This window comes from Gopherus flavomarginatus, chromosome 19, assembly GCF_025201925.1.
Source record: "Gopherus flavomarginatus isolate rGopFla2 chromosome 19, rGopFla2.mat.asm, whole genome shotgun sequence".
Lineage (NCBI taxonomy): Eukaryota > Metazoa > Chordata > Testudines > Testudinidae > Gopherus > Gopherus flavomarginatus.
In genome coordinates, this window is record NC_066635.1 from 19,499,402 (window position 1) to 19,519,280 (window position 19,879).

The following is a 19,879-nucleotide window of genomic DNA, read 5'->3' on the forward strand; positions in this document are numbered from 1 at the left end:
TAAGCAAAAGACAGAGGGTCTAGTTCTGATTTCACTTTCACTAGTGTAAATAAGGAGTAACTCCAGTATAAGGCCAGGATCAGTGGAGTTACACAAAGGTAAGACTAGTGTGAGAAGAGAATTACGCCTGCAGAAGAAAATTGTCTTCATAGATACTATCCATTAGAATCAGGAGGAGTTGCATGTGCATATCTGAGCACAGAGTTGCTCCATAATGCTTTTGGATATTGTAAAGATAAACATACTAGAATTGCAAAGCAAAGCATTCTTATCAGAGGTGGACCCACGCTGAAATGTTTGCGGATCTTGATATTCAAGTGGAGGTATTCGGCTGCAACATTTATCTGCATTCTTTTTTGATTCCACAGAGAAAGTCACTCTGGCAGCTGCTAATAGATTTTATGATAAAGATGTATTAGCTTTTTTAAGATAACAATAATAATTTCCAATTAAATTATAATGATTGTAACTGTTTGCTTAATAAAGCATGTCAGCTACTACAGAAGTATGGAAGGGGTCAAGCATGATCCCGTCTTTAGTACATAAGGAGAGAGGTGAATTTGCTGTCTGCCCATAGGGTAAAATTCTGACTCTATTGAAGTGAATGGGAGTTTTGCCATTTACTTCATTGAGACCAGGATTTCACCCATAAACTTTTGTGACTAAAATGGTGCCTGTTTTGCTTCTCCCTTGGTCTGTTCCTAAATTAATTTCTCCATCTCGATGCAAACATGTTCACCAACAGAGAAAATACGTTACTAGATTAACACAGCAGAAGAGATTGATTTCACACATCAGGGTCTTATTTTTGTGGTTGTCAGTAAGGTTTCAGCAGTTTGTCAGTAAATACACCCTTCAGAGTCTGCTCTCTGTCAAAAGTTTTGTAATCCATTAATTGGCACCATGCTTTCCCTAACCTTATTGGTATTGCCATTAACTTCTGGCTATATTTCCTGGATTTTGAGAGCCGAATAATGTTTTAAGTCTTATTTTGAAGACACAACCTTGCCCAATGATGAGAAATTTGATGAGCTAGCTATTCAAATACTGGAACTTCTGGTCTGAGCCTTGAAAAAGGGACATTGAGCAAACAGTGAAAGGAAAAAGTAAAACCATTACATAAATAGCAAGGACATGATTAGCTGTTACCCATTTAGATTGAATAGCGTGGGCTTTCTTGACCCACTAATAATGGTGTACAAAAGACAAAGAACATTAAAACTCTTTGGAAACCAGCCCGTCAGTGATTTCAGACACGTCACAAAACTGTTGTCCAAAGTGTAAAAATATCCTGCTGTTAATTCTGCAACTGGAAAATTATTTCCCTTTGATAAGACTATTGTCTACTGATCCAATGGCAAGGCATATTTGAAGATACGTGGTAACTAATCTTGGTCTTCCTGAGGAAATTCAGGGTAGGCTTTTGACTGTGAAGGTAGGCAGAACTGGTGATTTTGGCTTAACAGTACCAAATAACCCTAGCTGGTTTGAGGTTAAGTTCCATTTGAGCTGAATCGCCAAGGATCAGGGAGGGTGTGAATTGTATAAATGATAGCAGTTATGGCCCATCTTTACTCCTTCCTCCGTTACAGCATGTAGATAATACGGTGATTGCACTGTGTGAATATGATAAATGGAGGGGTAAAGATAGCTGCATTGATTTTTTTTTAATAGATTGTGATTTTCTGAGACTCTCAAACACCCCATAGTCCTGTTAGCTCTTTGCAGAGTATTTGTGTGTTGCTCTGGTGTAGAGCCAGTTTAACAAATCAGTGTTACATAATAAAGTAAGACGACATTTGTGGAGCCCAGTACACCAAGCAGAGATTATCTGCCAGCATAAAGCCCCTTTGCACCCCCACTCCGTGCTATTAAAAAACTGACTGATAATCGAGTTTGGGCCTACAGTTGTGGGTGAATTGTAGCTAGATGCCCTGACATGAAATTTATTACCAGATACGTACACAGAATGTGGAAAAGGAGTGAAAAGGGAGGAAAAGATAACACTAGAGCTTCACAAGCCTTTCAGTTTATTTTACAAGAAAGCGTTGGATGCAGTTAATCCCTGTAACCTGCATTTACATTAACACTTGCACCTCACACGTTGCTGCTAAGAACTTTTGGCAGCTCTCGGGCCCTGATTGTAGAGGTAATGCTACACTTGTCTCCTTTGCTCTCACTCAAGTATCTTGGGAACTAGAGAGGGGCACTCGGTGAAGTTTCTACTTGTGCACGTATGCATTCGTCTTGGCAGAGCTTCAAAAAACATTTGCTTTATTATTCATATGTCTGACCATAGGGGCAGGAATGGTTTCGCTTCTTGCTTTCAGAATAAGAGCAGACACTAATAAAGAATAGATCTCTCATTATAGTTCTCTAGCTCAGTGGGGAAAGCCTGGGGAAGTTTCTGAAAGTCCTCCCTCTACCATATTATATTTGCATTCGGTAATAAAAGTCCCGTAATGATTATCCAGGTATTTACGTGGCCCTAGCAAAAGTTATTGAAGTCAGTGGGGGATTGGCAGAGTAGAAGCTGAATTAGGGCCTCCAGATTTGGCCCCATAAAGTACAAGAAAATGCTGAAAAGAGAAGTTTAAAAAAAAAAGAGCCAAATCTTGCTATTTCGTATTCAGTTAGGGAAGCTGGCAACATGGATGCGATGCATAAATCTGAATACAGGGGAACTTCCCCCACCTCGCTGCTTTTTCTGCAAAGGGCCTTTATAGGCTTGCCTTAAAAAACAAACTAAATGGCTGGAGAAACCATATTAGTGCAAAGGCCCATTAAAAGGCTGGAATATTTGGTCATCCTTCCTACAAGTTCAACCTGGGCTTCATCCAACGTTCAAGTGCATGTGTCGCACAAGAGCCACGTTCCCATTCTGTAGAGATCCATTGCAGTGTTGATGGTTTTCTAAAGCCAGGAATCTACTCTGCAGCCAGGCAAAGAGATAAATCAAAGCTGTATGCGCTGATGAAATTCAGGAGCCAGAAGTCACCATTGCAGCCCATATAAATCCCTGAATGCCATCCCCTGTGCTTTTGGCCATGCTATTAGAGTTCAAAATTATCTGCCCCTCTTTGCTGATGTATGGATTAACTGGCTCCCCAAGTGTTTACTAACGGTTATCACCCAGTACTTTGGACGTTATCAGAGGAAGGGACGCCTGCCGCGGGGCTTGGTCTCTCACCCTTTCTATTACCACCTGTCATTGGCAGAGAGTGTGCTGTGAAGCTGTACAGTCACAGTGTACAAGTGTAGATAGTTTCTGACGGCTGATCAAAGGGGAGAACCAAAGGCCTGATAACAAGGACGTGTTTCATGTACTTTTAACTTTGAGAAACATTGGCATTTGCATTTTTTCCCCTTCATAGGCTGGCAGAAACCAGGCACAATAAATGCAGCATATTCAGTTTCCTAATAGTTGAGTAAATGGTATGTGCTTGAAGCAATGAAGCATAGCTGTAATCTTGTTCCAAGTGGGAATGATTTAAAGTAAGCCTTCACAGAAGACTTGCTGTATAATAAAGTAGAATCATTTTAATTTGTACTTTGAAGTGATCTTGGATTCAGAATCTAATCTTTGCATTCAGCAGAACATCATGTACTATTTTGAATTAGGAAACAACTGCAAGTTAAGGAATTAGTCTAAGTATCTTTTCTGGATACTATATCATTGCACTCTGTCACAACAGCCAGCGTCTCCGCTATTGCATCACTGATGAAAGGGGTGCTGTTTAGGTCTATTTGGCCTAAAGTGTCATTTTTGTAGAAACGCGCTCACACAGGAACTTAGATCAATAGAAGTGTTTTTTTGTTCGGCTGGAACCATTTCTTAACAATAAAATTAACGTTACACTCCTCCCTCCAAAGCAGCGTTCAGAGCCCAAACGGCACAATATTGTGCTGGTTCATGAGAACAGGAAAATGAAATTGACTAGAAATTTTGACTGTTAGCAAAAAGGAAACAACTAGTTCATTTTCATTGTCCAAGATAAGAGGAATGCAAAAAGTTCAACAAATACCTAGTAAAAGACAAATCAGATTTTTTTTTAATTTCATTTTTAATTGTCTAAAATGTTATTAGTGACATAGACACAGATCTTTTAAAAAATAAATACTCTCACTTACACTGGCTTTACACCCATGTAATTATGTTAACTTCATTGGAGTTACTCCAGTGTTACACTAGTGTGAGAACAGAATCAGGCCTATGATTTTTACCCTGACAGTTTTGCTTTCAAATGTTCAAAAAAGGCTACTGGTTTAGGCTGTAGTCACCCATTTCTGCTACACATCGTATAGTTTAACGTCACTACTTTCATTAACGTGCCAACATCTGTCTTTCAGATACATTGTGAACTCAGATTCCAAACAGTTCTTCCTTTTCTGTGATTATTGCTTTGTTAACATATTATGGGTATGGACGTAGATTAGCAGTGGTGTCTACACTAGTCAACAAGCATTTCCCATTTGTTTGTTTAAAGGTGCCTTTGATCGGAGCGTGACCCTGCTGGAAGTCTGTGGAAGTTGGCCTGAGAGCTTTGGTCTCCGTCACATGTCTTCCATTGAGCACACTGAAGAGGGCCTTCGGGAACGGCTGGCTGATGCAATGTCCGAGTCACCCAGCAGGGACATAGTGGGATCAGGAACAGGTACAAAGAAGAAGTGTGATCAGAGACCACATACATCTCACCCAATGGTGATTTTTTTTTAACTCGTTAAAATTTTGCTTCCCTTTTTCTCAACAAACCACACACATAACACCTCTGAGATTACATGGCTTTTGCAAGAGTCTTCCCCAACCATGAGAGTGGTCTTCAATAGGAAGAAAATATTGGCAGATCACATAAGTACAGAATCTTGCAATCCTCAAAATGCTTTAAGACAAATGTTTACATTTTAGGCTTTTTTTTTCTATATTGCTCTGGTGACATGGGCCCAAAGAGTTGAGCCCCCCTAGCATCAGATGCTTTCTGCAAACTGCTGCTCATGCAGACAATGATCAAAACAACATTCAAACTAGATTCTGTCTGTGTAATTATCTGTTCTCTTTAAAGCCACTATATAGTGCTGGTTCTGTAATCCAAATTAATCCATCTTCATCACTGTCCATTATATTGATAAATTATACAGTGTATTTACATAAATGGAATGGCACTTCAGAGATTACACTGCTCACAGCGGCCCTAGAGACAGGAATCACTCAGAAAGGCTAGCGCTCAGAGTAATTGTGGGTTTTACTTCTCTTGTTAATTCTGAATTGTTTTTAAAATACCCTCTAGTAAAAGGACATATCTGTCTATGATCTGTGCACTATTCGTGTTGTGACCAGCAGCTAATATCAGCGGTAGCTTCTAATATCAGATGCCCACTCATTTGTCACCATGTCCTCATTTTGGTGAGATGCCTGGGAAGGAAAAAAGAACGAGCTATAACAGTAACATCTGAACATGCCAACATATTGGCATTATGTAAGGCCTTTTAGATTAAAGACTATCTTTTCTCTTTCTACTGTGTCCTCCAGGTATTCCTGAGGGTTCCCCATTCCACTAACCTCCCATAAGTCCCCTGTTGTAATCAGTCCAGCTGTACAGGACTGAATAAGACTCCCATCAGTGCTGGCCCTTAATTTGCAGTGGAGTCGCTGTTGAGCAACACAAGATACTCCACCTTTGTCATAGGGCTGCCAGTCCCTGCTGTCTCAAGGAAGAAGAGTCTGGGAATGGAAAACCTGGGGCTTGCACGTGTCACGTCAAATAAATATAATTGGCCTTCTTGGTCCAGAAGCAACTTTTACATCCCACACTGTAATCTTTGACCTGTTTGGAACCTCTCGGACTTTATCCATCGTCGCTGGATGAAGATGGAATTAAGTGATGAGTTAAGATTGGCAGTTGACAGGAAGTGGTCATCTAAGCACCTGATCTGGGTTCCAGTTCCAGCTCTTGTAGTTATTCCTGTGGCTGTCTTGGGCAAGTTACGTAACGTCCCTTTGGCTCAATTCCCTCCTCTGTAAGATCAGGATAATGATACCTCACAGGATTGCTGTGGAGCTTAATCCTCTAATATTTTCAAAGTGCCGCAAAAATGGAAAACACCCTCCAAGTGCTTTATTTATTTTGGTACATATTGATACCAGCTATAATGCACTTTGGAGGGGCCATCTACACCCCCAACCTGTGCATTTTACAGCATTCTCAAAGGGTAGTGGATGTTGTAGGATGATTCTTGCTGGGACAGCTAAAGCAATCTGGAGATGCTGGGTTAAGGTGATTAGTGACACTGCAGTTCATGGGAGCTGGCTCTTATCCTTCAGCTAGACCTTACACCGGCCTTAAATACCCTTACAAATATTGGGTCAGGTGCTTCTGCATGGTTGCTTTGCACCACACCACTCATGTAATGTGGCCCTAAAGTTGCTTTAAGTAGCCCAAGGACGATCCATCACTGTTTAAGAAGGAGCCTCTAGTGATGTTCAGCTAACATAGGGACTCTTACCCTACTCAATCTTCCTGCTGCCAGCAGAGCAGGGAAAAGGAGGAATGGCCAGAGAAAATGGGGAACCCTGGCACTATACTAATCCCCACCTATGTTTTCACTGCCCTGTGGCTGCCACAGCCTTGTAACATCTAGAATATTCCTCAAGCTGCAGCCAGACCAAGGAAGTCGAGGTGAGCTTCAAGCCTGTTTTGCACACACCTCCTTGTCATGCACACTTTCCAGCTCAGTCACACGACAGGATCTGGCCTATTAGCTTTAGCAGGAGCTGCAAGAACTCTGGGTCCAGTACTTGGAAAGAGTAAAAAAAAAAAGTCTTCTAATATTAGGCAACTTCCATTCTAGAAAGAGGATTGCGTTGTTGTTATGGGTAGTTCCCCCAAAGAAGCTGGAATTTCCCCTTCAGAAGCTGATGCCCATTCTTCAAATATTTGTAAGTGCACCCCAGAGACTAGTGGCTGCAGATTATAAATCAAAAAATAAGAAAGAAACCTAGTACTGTATTTTCCTTTCAGTTTCACAAGTGCAACCCCACTAATTGCAATGGGCATCAGTTTCATTGGGAGTTAAACTGACATAACGAAGATGAAATTTAGGCCACAGTATTTAGCATGTAGGAGGTTTATAAGGGTGAAAACAAAGGTGAACAATTTTCAGAGGGAAGCCATTACATTAAAAGTCTTCCAAAAAGACCGTTCTCCTCATTCCCCCCATGCATATACATCTTTCCTATGGATAATCTTTGTATAGTGTAAGATATATCATATATATCATGCAAAAGCATGAACTGTAGGTATCCTAGTGTAGTAGCAGGTAACACTGGCATTACCTCAACTCACCTGGGAGTTACATGCATATTAGCCCTAACCATGTTGTTGTTTGTTGTTATGCATAGGGGTCTGTCTAGTCAGTACCATATTTTCTTCTCAGGAACTGGGATTCGAGGCTCAAATCCTGGCAAATGTTGGTTTCATACAGGAGATAAAACTGATTCCTTAGGCTCTGAACTCCTATGTGCACCTCGCCCCCACATTCCCACCCCATATCAGCCCTTGAACTCAGCTTTCCCCTCTCATGAGATCCACATTATCGGATGGCCTTGTAAAGTGTGCTGCCCTACTGTGTTGAGATGTGGAAGAGCCTCTTGCCCAGGGAATCAGCCTGCACCAATAACATGGGGTAGTTTTTCTCAGACAGACTGGCAACCAGCCATTTGCCAAACAGCTGTGTATCACGTTAAAGTGCTAGCAGCTATATACTGGTTAGGAAATAGAAAAAGATAAATTGATGATATATCACCCCAGATCAAAAAGAGAAGTGTCCTTGTTGGCTCCTAGGAAGTAGGATTATTTTAACCCCCCCAAAAAGCTAGCCACAACTTGACATTCTTTTGCTGAATTAGCCATTTGTCTCTTTTATAAAAACACACAAACTTTTAGCATGGCCCTTGTTTCTTAGAATTCCTGTTGGCCCTGTCAGTCGGATGAAATGATAGCAAAGACAACTGCACTGGGGAACACCATAAATTTACTTCCCTCTCCCATTAGTTTCTGTATTGCTACTGACTCCAAATACAGTATTTATAGTGCTGTGTTGGACCCAAAATTATATAATTTATAATCCCCATCTCTAATTATCCTACAAGTGACTTATTTTGACTTAAAGTGATGGCTGGCTTTAATCCTTGGTTATGCTTCTTGAAGACTTTGCAGACACAATGTTTAAAAACATTTCAAAGACATTTACTAAACCGCAAAATTGTATGTGAACTGTGGCGTAAAAGAATAAAAACTACTAGCACTGAATTGAAACATATGCTCTATGCTTAGTTCTCAGTGTCTGGATGGACAGATGAATAAATGGACAATGGAATGGACAGGGAGACATTATCAAGTGCTCAATTGGCTCTGACGTGCTCTTAATGGCAAGAGATAAATAGATTCTTTTAATGCCTTAACAGTTAGGGCATAGTTGGCATGTAGATTTGTATAGTAAGCAGGATTGATACCTATAATAGTACACTTGAAACACATGCTCATAATCCAAAGGTCCATTTTTTGCAGTAGATATTAACTAATTCTTTGTTTTTTACCTGCTCTATTACTTGGAAATGCTGCTGTAGCGAAGTATTATTGTCTCAAGTCTGACATATAAATTCCACCCTAGGTAATACCCCTCCCACGCCAAAAATGTACTGTAATCAGTAAGTGCATTAATTGATGCAGGCTTCCCAAATGTACATTTGTTAAGCTTCCAGGTCTTGTTGATCATCTCTAGGCTGAAAACAGGAATTTAGTCCACAATATGGGATGAGACTTGCTGTGTGGTTAAAAATCAGTGTTCTGAAGTGTAACTAGGGAAGAGTATTTCTGCTGTGCAGTATCACACTTCTGTGTGGTGTTAGAGGTAAAGATGCTAAGTACCATAGGGGACAAAGGGGACAAATTCAGCCCCCCTCCTCTGTGACTGTAGTGGGCCTCAGAAGCAAAGAACCCAGAGTAGTTTAATTCTGTGGAAGGCAAGATCTGGACGACGCCACATGACAAATGTGCCCCATGCATTCAGTGGAACCCAGCTCTATAGGGGCTCTGTCCACTTCCCTGAGCAGCTGAATTAAGGGATGTGAGGAGCATGGTGAGGCCAGTGGATCTGCCAGGATGCCACTGGCCATTCAATCTCATAGAACAATGGGAACTACTGCAACCTCAGGGCAGCAGTAGTGGCCATGATTGGCTCTGCTGCAGCTTTGCAGCAAAGTGGGAGGTGGGGAATTGCAACTCCACTCCCCTGGGTGGGCTTGGAGAGAGGTTTAACCCACAGGCTGGTTGTCTCTGCCCTATTGACTTGAGCGTGCCTTTGCAGCATAACAATAATTCTCAACAATTTTGCAGGCTTACTATTATTTCTATAAAGCGCATAGATAATGCAGCGATAGATACTTTCAACAGATTTAATTCATTATGAAGTCTAGAAGGGAGAAAGAATAAGTCACCAATCACCTGTAAACAACCCCCCCCCCCACACACACACACAAAAAACATGAGAGTATTTTATGCTGTTTGGGATATTTTCTTCACATAGGGTAAGGGAATCTGCTTCAGTCTGCTGTGGGGAGGGGTAGTTCAATGGTTTGAGCATTGGCCTGCTAAACACAGCAGTTGTGAGTTCAATCCTTGAGGGGGCCATTTAGGGAATTGGGGTAAAAAAAAATCTGTTTGGGGATTGGTCCTGCTTTGAGCAGGGGGTTTGACTAGATGACCTCCTGAGGTCCCTTCCAGCCCTGATATTCTATGATTCTACATTGATAGACTTGATGCTGGTACAACCAGTGCCCCCATCAAATGCAGTACTGTGAGCATAACATCACTGAAGTTAATGGGACTTCATAAGTGTAGAATCATCTCCTCAGACAATTTCTAAGTTCATATTGGAGTGCTCTTCTGCTAAATCTTCCCTGTTACTGTTTGTATCTCAGCCTCAGTGTTATATTGCTGGCTCACATCTACTTTATTTGCAAATAATACCAAAACACACATTATTTGGCAATCTTGAGATCCTTCCATTGCTATATATTTGTAAAATTTTTCTTCTTACTGATCATAAAATGTAGAGCCTTGCATTAGTTCAGTTTGTACCTAAATCATACAGCAAAATAATAATCTGTTTCTCTAAATTAATGTGGCTCATGTGTCAGGAACAGGGAGGGGTTCAAGCTAAAATCGTGTATTCAGACACTGCAGAAAAATCACCAATTTGTGCAGCTTGGGCCCAACTCTAGCTATGAATTTTGCCCCCAGCAAACTTTTATCATTGCCATTATCATGCTCAAAAAAAATCAACCCAAGATTTGTATAGAGCAGTAAGAACAGAATTGAAAGGGAAATATTTTAAGCCAATTCTAATATGACTACAGCTGAGTTTCCATGAAAGGCCAAGGTAAATTTTTTATTAGAAACCCCTCCAAAAACGCAAAATCTATTAACTAGCAACTTTGGAAGTTTAGGAACAGAAAAGGTTAAAAAGTCAAAGTTCCTCTGAGCCAATGGCTCAGCAGGCTGATGTGGTTGAGGGAGAGAAGTTTCATAGCCAATGGTACACAAGAGAATGATGTGGCCAGCATCACGTCTGCCCACCTCTTACTGCCTTGACAGGATGGATCAGGTGCCCATTTTGCAGTTGGGTGAACTGAAGGTGGCCTTTCAGTGTGAGACCGAGCAAAGTTCTTCTGAACTTCAGGATTGGTATGAGAAAACTTTAGGAAAGTGCAGAATCTGAACTCACATCTAGAATCAAATGTTGCATCTGGTTACCATAGTTTCCCTGGGCTGAATCAAAATCCCAAACCTGAACACCTTCGAGCTTTGGGAGGGGAAGTTTTTGAAAACCTTATCTGAATGTTGTGGTTTGCGCCTATCTCTGAAATAAAGGGCACAATCAGGGCCAGCTCCAGGCACCAGCTTATCAAGGTATTCGGCGGCAATTCAGAGGAAGGTCCCTCACTCCCGCTCGGAGCGAAGGACCTCCCGCTGAATTGCTGCAGATCGCGATCGCAGCTTTTATTTTTTTTGGCTGCTTGGGGCAGCAAAACCCCTGGAGCCGGCCCTGGGAACAATGCATACATGTATTGACTTCAAAAAGATGTTCATCTGCCTAAAATTGAGGAGTAAATGAATCTCATTCCCATTGATTGTTGAATTCTGCCAGTGCTGAACAACTTCTGTGTAGAACAAATGGGTACGGTCACAAGCTCTGTGTGTGGAGACTCAAAGATGAGTAGACACCTGTCTTTGGATGTTTAGCCCAGGAATGGAGTTAGCCACACACAGTGATTGTCAGAGCCTGAATTGTAAGTAGTTAAAAGAGACAATGTCCCTTCCTTCCTCTTCTTTCCTTTCCTTCTTCCTTTATTTTAACTAAGGGAATTTTGTTCCTTCTCTTCTCTGTCAATCTTCTCTCAGTTCCAAACTTGAACTGGGTGGTGGACAGAAATTTAACATAATTAATTGATTTGCCATCTGAAGGGCATTTTAGGCAATCAGACATCTGTACAGATTCAATGCAAAGGCAGCTTGGGCAGCAAACACACAGACACGTAAAATGGCATTTCTACTAAAAGGGAGTTTTGAACGTTTGAGGCATTCATCCCAGGCTCTGAGACCAAATTCTCCCCTTGGATAACTCCAAGAGCTCCAAACAATTTCTACGTCACAAGATTCATCTGAATAAAGTCTCAATATTTTTTCAATATATAGGAGTCTTTCAGAGAGATATTTTTCAAAGCACAGCGTAGGAGAAGCACACATTTACCGTCGTTATTACATTAACAGATTCTCATTCAATTATCTCTCACACACTGTATGGCAGTGTAAGTTCTTCCAAGTACATTATGAGCGCTGTTCAGAGATATAAATGTGTATCTCCCATCAGTCATGACAGCCATCACACACCAATTTTCACCAGCTGAGGAACTGGTGTATCTTCCAACAAATCAATGGAGCCGCGCTGATCTGCACCGGCTGAAGATTTGGCACTGTATGCCACATTTCCTGCATGCTACACTGGAAATGTATCCAGACGTGTGGTGTTCAGTGTCATCTGATAGCTTTTAAATTCCAACCTGTAATGGGTTCGATTTAACTTTCTGAAATTTCTTCAGTATAATTGTAATCATTACCCTCCCTGTAGTTTTCTTCTGTGTAGTGTCTGTGTATTCTTATCTCCATTCTAGCACACGCTGTGTCTGCTTTCAAGAGCTTTGTCTCTTCATGTGCCTCATATGTATGACTATCTTAGCTGGTAAATTATATACATCCTGCTAAATACAGTAGATACCCTAAAATTGGGTTCCCATTCTCTTCATCCCTGGACAACTGCACACAAGTGTGCATTTTATGTGACTGTCCATAAACTTTCCATCAACAGACAACTCTTACACGCAGTAGGGCCAACAAATGCATTTTTAACTTAATAACTATTACCAAATCCTTGGAATGTTAGCTATTAGCCACTTTTAAACCTGGACTGGGGAGGAACAGCAAGGTTCTCCAGCCACATGCTGCCAAATCCGCCATTTCCCCTTTAAAGCTTCTCTTAGCTGCACAGAGCTTGAAAAGGAGTGACTGTATCTTTCCCTGAAGTTTCTTTTGGGTCATACGTTATTTAGGGCCGTTTTGAATGGAGACGATGATGCCGATACTAAAAATATTTTCAGTGTGAATTTAGGTTCATTGCCATTTGTAGAAGAAGTTGCAAGTCTCGTGATGTTTCTAAAAGGGTGTGCGTACGAAGAGACAACTCTGACTTTCTACCATTTGATAAGCTGGTCAATTGCATTTATTTATAATCAAATGTTGTTTTGGGAAAATCCTTTTTATTTTTTATTATTATTTAAAAACAAATTAAAGACATATTTTATTTTTGATACAGACACAGCCGTTGAAGTAGCAGTAAAAAACATCTCCACAGAGAGGCACATGGCTTTGAAATGTTTTGGTATGTAACATAACTGCATTGTTATCAGGTCTTAACTTTTGCACAGAGACTATTTCTTGTTGTTTTAAAAGCAAAACCTCTGTCAGCTTTGAAAAGGTTTTTGGAAGTGTCCAGTGTTCACATAAGATGGTAAAAAAAAATTAAATATTTTAATTCATTTAACAAGCAACGTTGTTTTATCTCTCTTCTTAACCAAACAAGAGTTTCTTTGATATTTTTTTTAAGTCAAATTTAGGATTCTGCTGTTCAGAGCAGGGAGGTCACAAGGCCCTAATGCATTTAGCATTGACTGCCCTCTCTTGTAGTGCGTCTATTAGTCAGTAATTTGATTTGTACCTATTCATTTGCAGTCCCTGCAGGAGCTCTGAGCTGGCCCCAAGTATAATTGGTGCTGTCTCTATTTTTACATCATTAGATTAGCCCCGACTCCTGGCCACTTGTTGTCTGCGCTTGTCTGTCCATTTATACAACCTAATGTAACACAAAATTCATTACTGATCACATTACTTTCAACTCTAAAGCCAGCCTTGTGATAAACATTTTGTTAACCCTTTCTTGCCAGTGTGCCGGTTTAGAGGATAAATGCACTTTCTGTAGGCAGGAAAATCAATATCATAATAAAACAAAGTGGAATCACATTTCTGGATTTGTCATTCTTCTTGGAGAAAGAAATGGAAAAAATGTAGGAGGTGATTAAATGATTACCGTATCAATGCATCACCCGCTAGCATATGAGCCCAGCGGCATCCTTCCTGTCATAATATGAAGAAGTGGCACGCTATAGGGCCAGCACTTAATTTGCAACTTTATTTCTTACTCATTGTTCTCCAAGTGTTTTAGGTCTTCTGTGCAGACTATAATCAAGTTATGACATTATTGGAACTGGACATTTTCCTTCCATTGCTTTCTCTCAGAGCAGTTAGCAGGAAAACAATTGACTTTCTCCTTAGAGATTTGTTGTTGTTGTTCAAATGATTAAGTAGATTAATTCTCTTACCGCAGTACATTGGTGAAATTCTGAACAACCCTTCTTTTTAGTGTAGCTTCGTTCATGTCTGTCTGTCCTACACACTCTTATCCTTTTAAAGCAGTAGCCTTTTGAATCACTGGGGCTTTTGCCATTGATTTCAATGAGAATGGGAGCAGGCCATTGGAGGGATTCGTTTGGGCCTGATCCTTCAAGGAGCTGAGCATCCTTTTGGCTTCTATGCTTGGGGGCACTCAGTGCCTTGCAGTGTCAATCTCTCAAGATGGCATTTGCTACTTAATGAAATATATGTTGGTACCCACAAAATCTATTGATTTTAACAAGTTTCTAAAGTCATTTTCTGATTGCATTGTGTGGTTTGGAGCACTGTCTAATTGGCTTTTTTACATGTTTATTCCTTTATTAAATCTTCTTTTTAAAAGACAAAGACAAAGCTCTAGAGAGTCTACTATAGGGAACAATCCTGCACTGGCCAGGAGGGTAGAAAACTGGGTAGCCTAGTAGGACTCTCCCATCTCTACCTCCTATAATTCTGTGGTTCTTTTTGGTGGCGCTTGCAGCTGTTTGCATGTAGGTTGCAGCTTGGGGTCTGAGTATTTCTGGGTAGGGATCAATGGCTCCCACCGTCCAGCATTTGAGACAGATTAATGTTTTATAGGTGCTTTGTGAGCCAAATCCTGCTCTGACTGGGGATATAGCAGAGCAAGGATAAAGGCATGTGCACAGATCCGGCAAGCCAGGGCTGTGTTTCATGAGATGGGTACATGTGTACTTTGCAGGTTTCAACACCCTGTGCATCCACCATCTGCTGGCTAGCGCTCGCTGCTGATAGCATCACGGCCCAGTGCACCAGGTGTCGGAAGACCTGGGTTCCAATTTCAGCTATGCTACAGACTTGTTTTGTGACATTGGGCAAATAGCTGTACCTCAGTGTCCCCATCTGCAGAATGGGGATAATAATACCCACTTAGTAAGTCCTTTGAGAGCAATGGATGAAATGTGCTACATAAGTGCTAGAGGACGGATTTACCACTCCAGTTTTATACCAGTGTAAATACACAGAACTCATTACATCAGCATAAAACTGGAGTCTAGCAGTGAAGAATAAGGCTGAAAGTATTCATTGGTATTAACAATAGCCAGCTTGGTAAGGCACAGGCTAGTGTGCTATCTTAGCACAGGCCTGTGCTTTATGGAGGGATCCTGCCCTCTTGCTTGAGCAGTGTAAAGAGGATCCCAGAGTCCTCTCACCTACCTCCTTAGACACCAGCTCAAGGTATTTGAGCCTTAAAGGGCAAATCCCCTACACAGATGCATGAAGTCCCCAGAGTAGCAGGACTGAATGTGGTTCTGCTGCATAGGTGGCAGGTCACAAAGAGGCCACACCAGGAGACTGTACAGCCCCCCCCCCCCCCCATGCTGCAGAGCACTGCTGCAGACTTGAGGGAAGGGTGATATTAGCAAGTGAGTCCAGCTCACACAGATCCCCTGGCCAAAGCCCTTGCATAGTGAGTCTGTAGCAGGCCACCATTGTTGTTATAATCTGGCTGGTAGGGGAGGAAGGATGGTCCAGCAGTTAGGGTGGTACCTGCACCTCAGTTCCCTGCTCCACCTTGGGCAAGTCATTTAGTCCTTCTAGCAGCAAAGAATCCTGTGGCAACTTATAGACTAACAGACGTTTTGGAGCATGAGCTTTCGTGGGTGAATACCCACTTCTTCAGATGCATGTGGTGGAAATATCCAGGGGCAGGTATATATATGCTAGCAAGCAAGCTAGAGATTGCTAGCATATATATACCTGCCCCTGGATATTTCCACCACATGCATCTGAAGAAGTGGGTATTCACCCACGAAAGCTCATGCTCCAAAACGTCTGTTAGTCTATAAGGTGCCACAGGATTCTTTGCTTGCTAGCATATATATACCTGCCCCTGGATATTTCCACCACATGCATCTGAAGAAGTGGGTATTCACCCACGAAAGCTCATGCTCCAAAACGTCTGTTAGTCTATAAGTTGCCACAGGATTCTTTGCTGCTTTTACAGATCCAGACTAACATGGCTACCCCTCTGATACTAGTCCTTCTAGGTGTGTCTACCTTGCAATTAAACCCCTGTGGCTGGCCCATGTCAGCTGACTCTGGATCATGGGTCTCAGGCTGAGGGGCCGTTAAATTGCTGGACCCCGAGCTCTGGAACCCTCCTGCTCCCTCATGGGGTCTCAGAGCCCGCCTCCAGCCCAAGCCCCAAAGTCAACACCACAGTTAAACAACCCCTTAGCCTGAGTCCCACAAGCCTGAGTCAACTGACATGGGCCAGCTGCAGTTTTTAATTGCAGTGTAGACATAACCTCTGTGCCTCAACTCCCCATCTATAAACTGGGTATAACAACCCTGCTCTTCTTCACAGGGTGTTATGGGGATAAATATGTTAAAGATTGTGAAACATGAATGGGGGAAAGGGCCTATAAGTCTTTTAGATAGATGGATGGATGCTGAAGTAGTGGTTGTAGAATGTAGTGGGGGAGGTTGGCCAGATTCCAGGTTGGTGAGGGGAGAGGATTATATCTATCTATCTATCTATCTATCTATCTAATCATCTCAGTGTTTTATACTGTTGCCTATCACCGTAGTATCTGAGCACCTTCCATTAATGTAGATTCCCAGTACACATTTTATTCATGCTTAGAAAATCGGTCCCTTTGCTTAACTTGAAACAATGTGCTAGCAGTAGCTAAATCCCCATTCTGGCCTCTGTGCTGCATCTCCGCCAGCCTCTGGTCATTAATGTACTGTTCTCTGTATCATGAAAAGGAAAAGACCCAAAGTTATTGAAAAGCCCTCATAAAGTATGCATTGTGCTCATTAGGGGAGACAGGAGAGAAGGAAATAGAATGGAAACCATTTAAGCAATGAATTGTTAAGCAGGAGAACTTTTAAATGAACACTTCTTATTAGAAAAATACAATAAAGTATGAGTCACATTAGACAACAAAATACACATTAACATGGCGAAATCCTTGTCAATAAATGGAAGGTCAAAGACCAAAACTGTTTAAATGCACCAGTATGGGCCAACCTCTTGGCCCTGTGGCTTTTGTTTCACGCAGCCACGGAGACCCGTATTCCACTGCTGCGTCCAGTCTCTTGCAGACCTGCAGCCACCAGGAGTGCTGTGGAAACAGCTCAGCTCCTGAGATAACGGAATTACTGCACATTTAGGGACAGCATTGATGGGCAGCTCTGAAGTGCCATTTGAGCCTCCTAAACCAAAGGAGGGCAGCATCCGTCTGTGGCGTGGCAAGAAATAACAGGACATTCCATAGACGACCCCACTTTCCATTCATAGGTGCACAGACCCTTTTCTACTACGGTTTCATAGAGTTTGCTGCCTGACTTTTAATTAGGACACTGGTCATTTCCCTAATATGTTTCTCGAAAAGGATCTCAGATAAATAATAACCCGAACTTTCTGGAAATCTGGACTTGCTATCCAAGCTTGGCATTTAACCATAGTGTCTAAGGAACCTCACTGTCTTGGGGCCACAGCCCCACTCTGATGACCCAGATGGTTTCACCCCTCCTCTGGCACACTGTCTCAGCAGGCATAGCTAGCAGTGATACTGTCATTGTAGTGCTTAGAGGGGAACTAATCGGGAGGAGAGTGGGACGTGGCAAGGGAAGTAAGGAAGGATCAACCACCAAATGAGGACAGAGACAACAGGAAGAAAAGAAGAAAGTGATTTATCTTAACAGAAGGCCTTATTGTAGATCAGCTGATTCAGCCCTTGCCTGTCACTTCAGCAACTTCCTAATGCTTGGAATGGTCTTTTTCTAGAGGCAACACTTCTGTCTGTAACCAGCAGGAGGTGATGTCTCTAAGTCAGACACTGGGAGGTGCTAAGCACCTTTAGCTCCCCTGGAAGTCAAGGAGTGTTGCAGTCATGGTATGAAAATATTATCCTTCCCTCCATTCCTACCCTCTGCCATGTATAATAAATAAAACAATAGACTTTTATTCATTAACATTTATGGGAAAATGTTAATATTAAACTGTAAGTGAAAAGCCAAATCTTATTGAATTCTTCTGCTGTGTTATTGAGAGTCTAATTACATTTTGCTTTTAAATAAAAACCAGATGACTTTCAGGACACTCAGGCGAGCATTCTGTAAGTGAGAATTTATCTTGTGATCTAGGTAAACAATGTCTCATCATTTAACAGTTATTATAAATAATGAGGTTTTAAGCACTTTGCTGGGAGTTCATATTGGCTCCACATGGGTTGCACAAAGAAAGAGAGAATTCAGTGACATATTGCAGGCATCCGGTCAGAAGAGATTATATCCTGAGCTTTCTTCTACTGCTGTAGCATTTTTCATCCTACTCTGTTTATAGTTGCTAAATGTTCTATGCTACTATCCTGGGACAAAAATAATGCAGATATAATTTTGCAGGCACTGTTCTTTGCAGCTGGAAAAATCTGCCAAGCCAAAGTGACACTCAGCAAAAATGGAATTTGGTTAGGTCTCTAGCATAATTCCATACAGGTGCTTTAGAGGGAGTCATCAAAAGAAATACTCTTTTTAAAAGTTGGTTAGGTGAGAGATCTTCAACTTTTTTGCCCAGGGTTAAAGAGGCACTAGGTAAAATAGGTCTATTTTATAAAATAATCTTGGCCATTTTTGCTGGCACCTCCTTAAATTACACCAAATTCCATGATGATGCAAGGAATAGATTAGAGAAAAATTAAAACCTTTAACAAAATTTAAAATCTAAATGGCTTTCCCCCCACCCCCTTCTGCTCTTTATTTCCTTTTTACACTTCATCTTAAACAATGAAAATAGACAGGTCTGTTTTTCTTTTGTTGCGAGCCAGCTCTTAATGCTTCACTTTATGTTTCTCATACAACGCAGGATTTTGATTCATTAACATTCAGTTACCAGTGGTACTTTTTCCTCATAAATTGCAAAATCTTCTGCTTTACTGTGTCATTTTCATACTGTGTTCCCCAACAGAGAAGGAATTGGTTTTCCCCTGCTGATAGAACTAGGTAGGCAGGGCCGGCTCCAGGCCCCAGCGCGCCAAGCGCGTGCTTGGGGCGGCATGCCGTGGGGGGCGCTCTGCCGGTTGCCGGGAGGGCGGCAGGCAGCTCTGGTGGACCTCCCGCAGGCGTGCCTGTGGTGGGTCCACTGGTCCCGCAGCTCTGGTGGAGCATCCGCAGGCACGCCTGCGGGAGGTCCACTGGAGCCACGGGAGCAGCAGAGCGCTCCCCGCGGCGTGCCGTCGTGCTTGGGGTGGCGAAATGGCTAGAGCTGGCCCTGTAAGTAGGACAGTGGAGGGTCATTTTAAAACAATCCCTCACAGCTGTTAGATAATGAGAGTAGGGGTGAAATCATGCCCCTTTGAAGTCAATGGGAGTTTTGCCATTTACCTCAGTGGGGCCAAGACTTTATCCTACGGGCCTGATCCAAAGCCCTTTGAATTTAATGAAGACTCCCATTGACTTCAGTTGGCTTTGTATGAGGCCTAGGTTTGTATCCATGCTTCTCTACCAATATTAATCCTAATTGGTGCCTTTTTGTCAGTGCTGCTTTATAGGCTGACCAGCAAGGAGAGTAATACTACAGCAGTTTCGTTTCTGGAAATCTTAGAGAAGACCCTCTCAGCAAGTGCATTTATAGTTCAGCGTGTGGGATTTCCCAAAACCTCTTAATCAAAAGCATATGATTTCCAGCAAACTTAGTAGCCATGTGAATCTAACACAGCATCTAGAATTAGCTAGACTGGTTATTTTAGAACATCTACGAAAATTCCATTACTGCATTGACACAGGCCGCATTTGGGAAAACGTGCCTGTTAGAAAGGTCTCTTTCCACCAAGGAAGTTGTTTGTACTGTT

The 19,879-nt window shown here is 41.9% G+C and overlaps 1 protein-coding gene across 8 annotated transcripts in view; it reads left to right on the plus strand.

Annotated features, from left to right (window-relative positions):
• The window catches only part of BCAS3 (BCAS3 microtubule associated cell migration factor), a 490,501-nt gene that overhangs the window by 454,299 nt on the left and 16,323 nt on the right, over positions 1 to 19,879 (plus strand). For 4 of the 8 annotated variants that reach the window (XM_050929311.1, XM_050929312.1, XM_050929317.1 and 1 more), the window contains 2 exons: positions 4,488 to 4,655; positions 12,928 to 12,993. In XM_050929311.1, coding sequence (XP_050785268.1) covers positions 4,488 to 4,655; positions 12,928 to 12,993 — 234 coding nt within the window. Of the gene's footprint in view, positions 1 to 4,487; positions 4,703 to 12,927; positions 12,994 to 19,879 lie in introns of all 8 variants that reach the window. The other 4 variants (XM_050929313.1, XM_050929315.1, XM_050929316.1 and 1 more) reach the window with 2 other exon arrangements.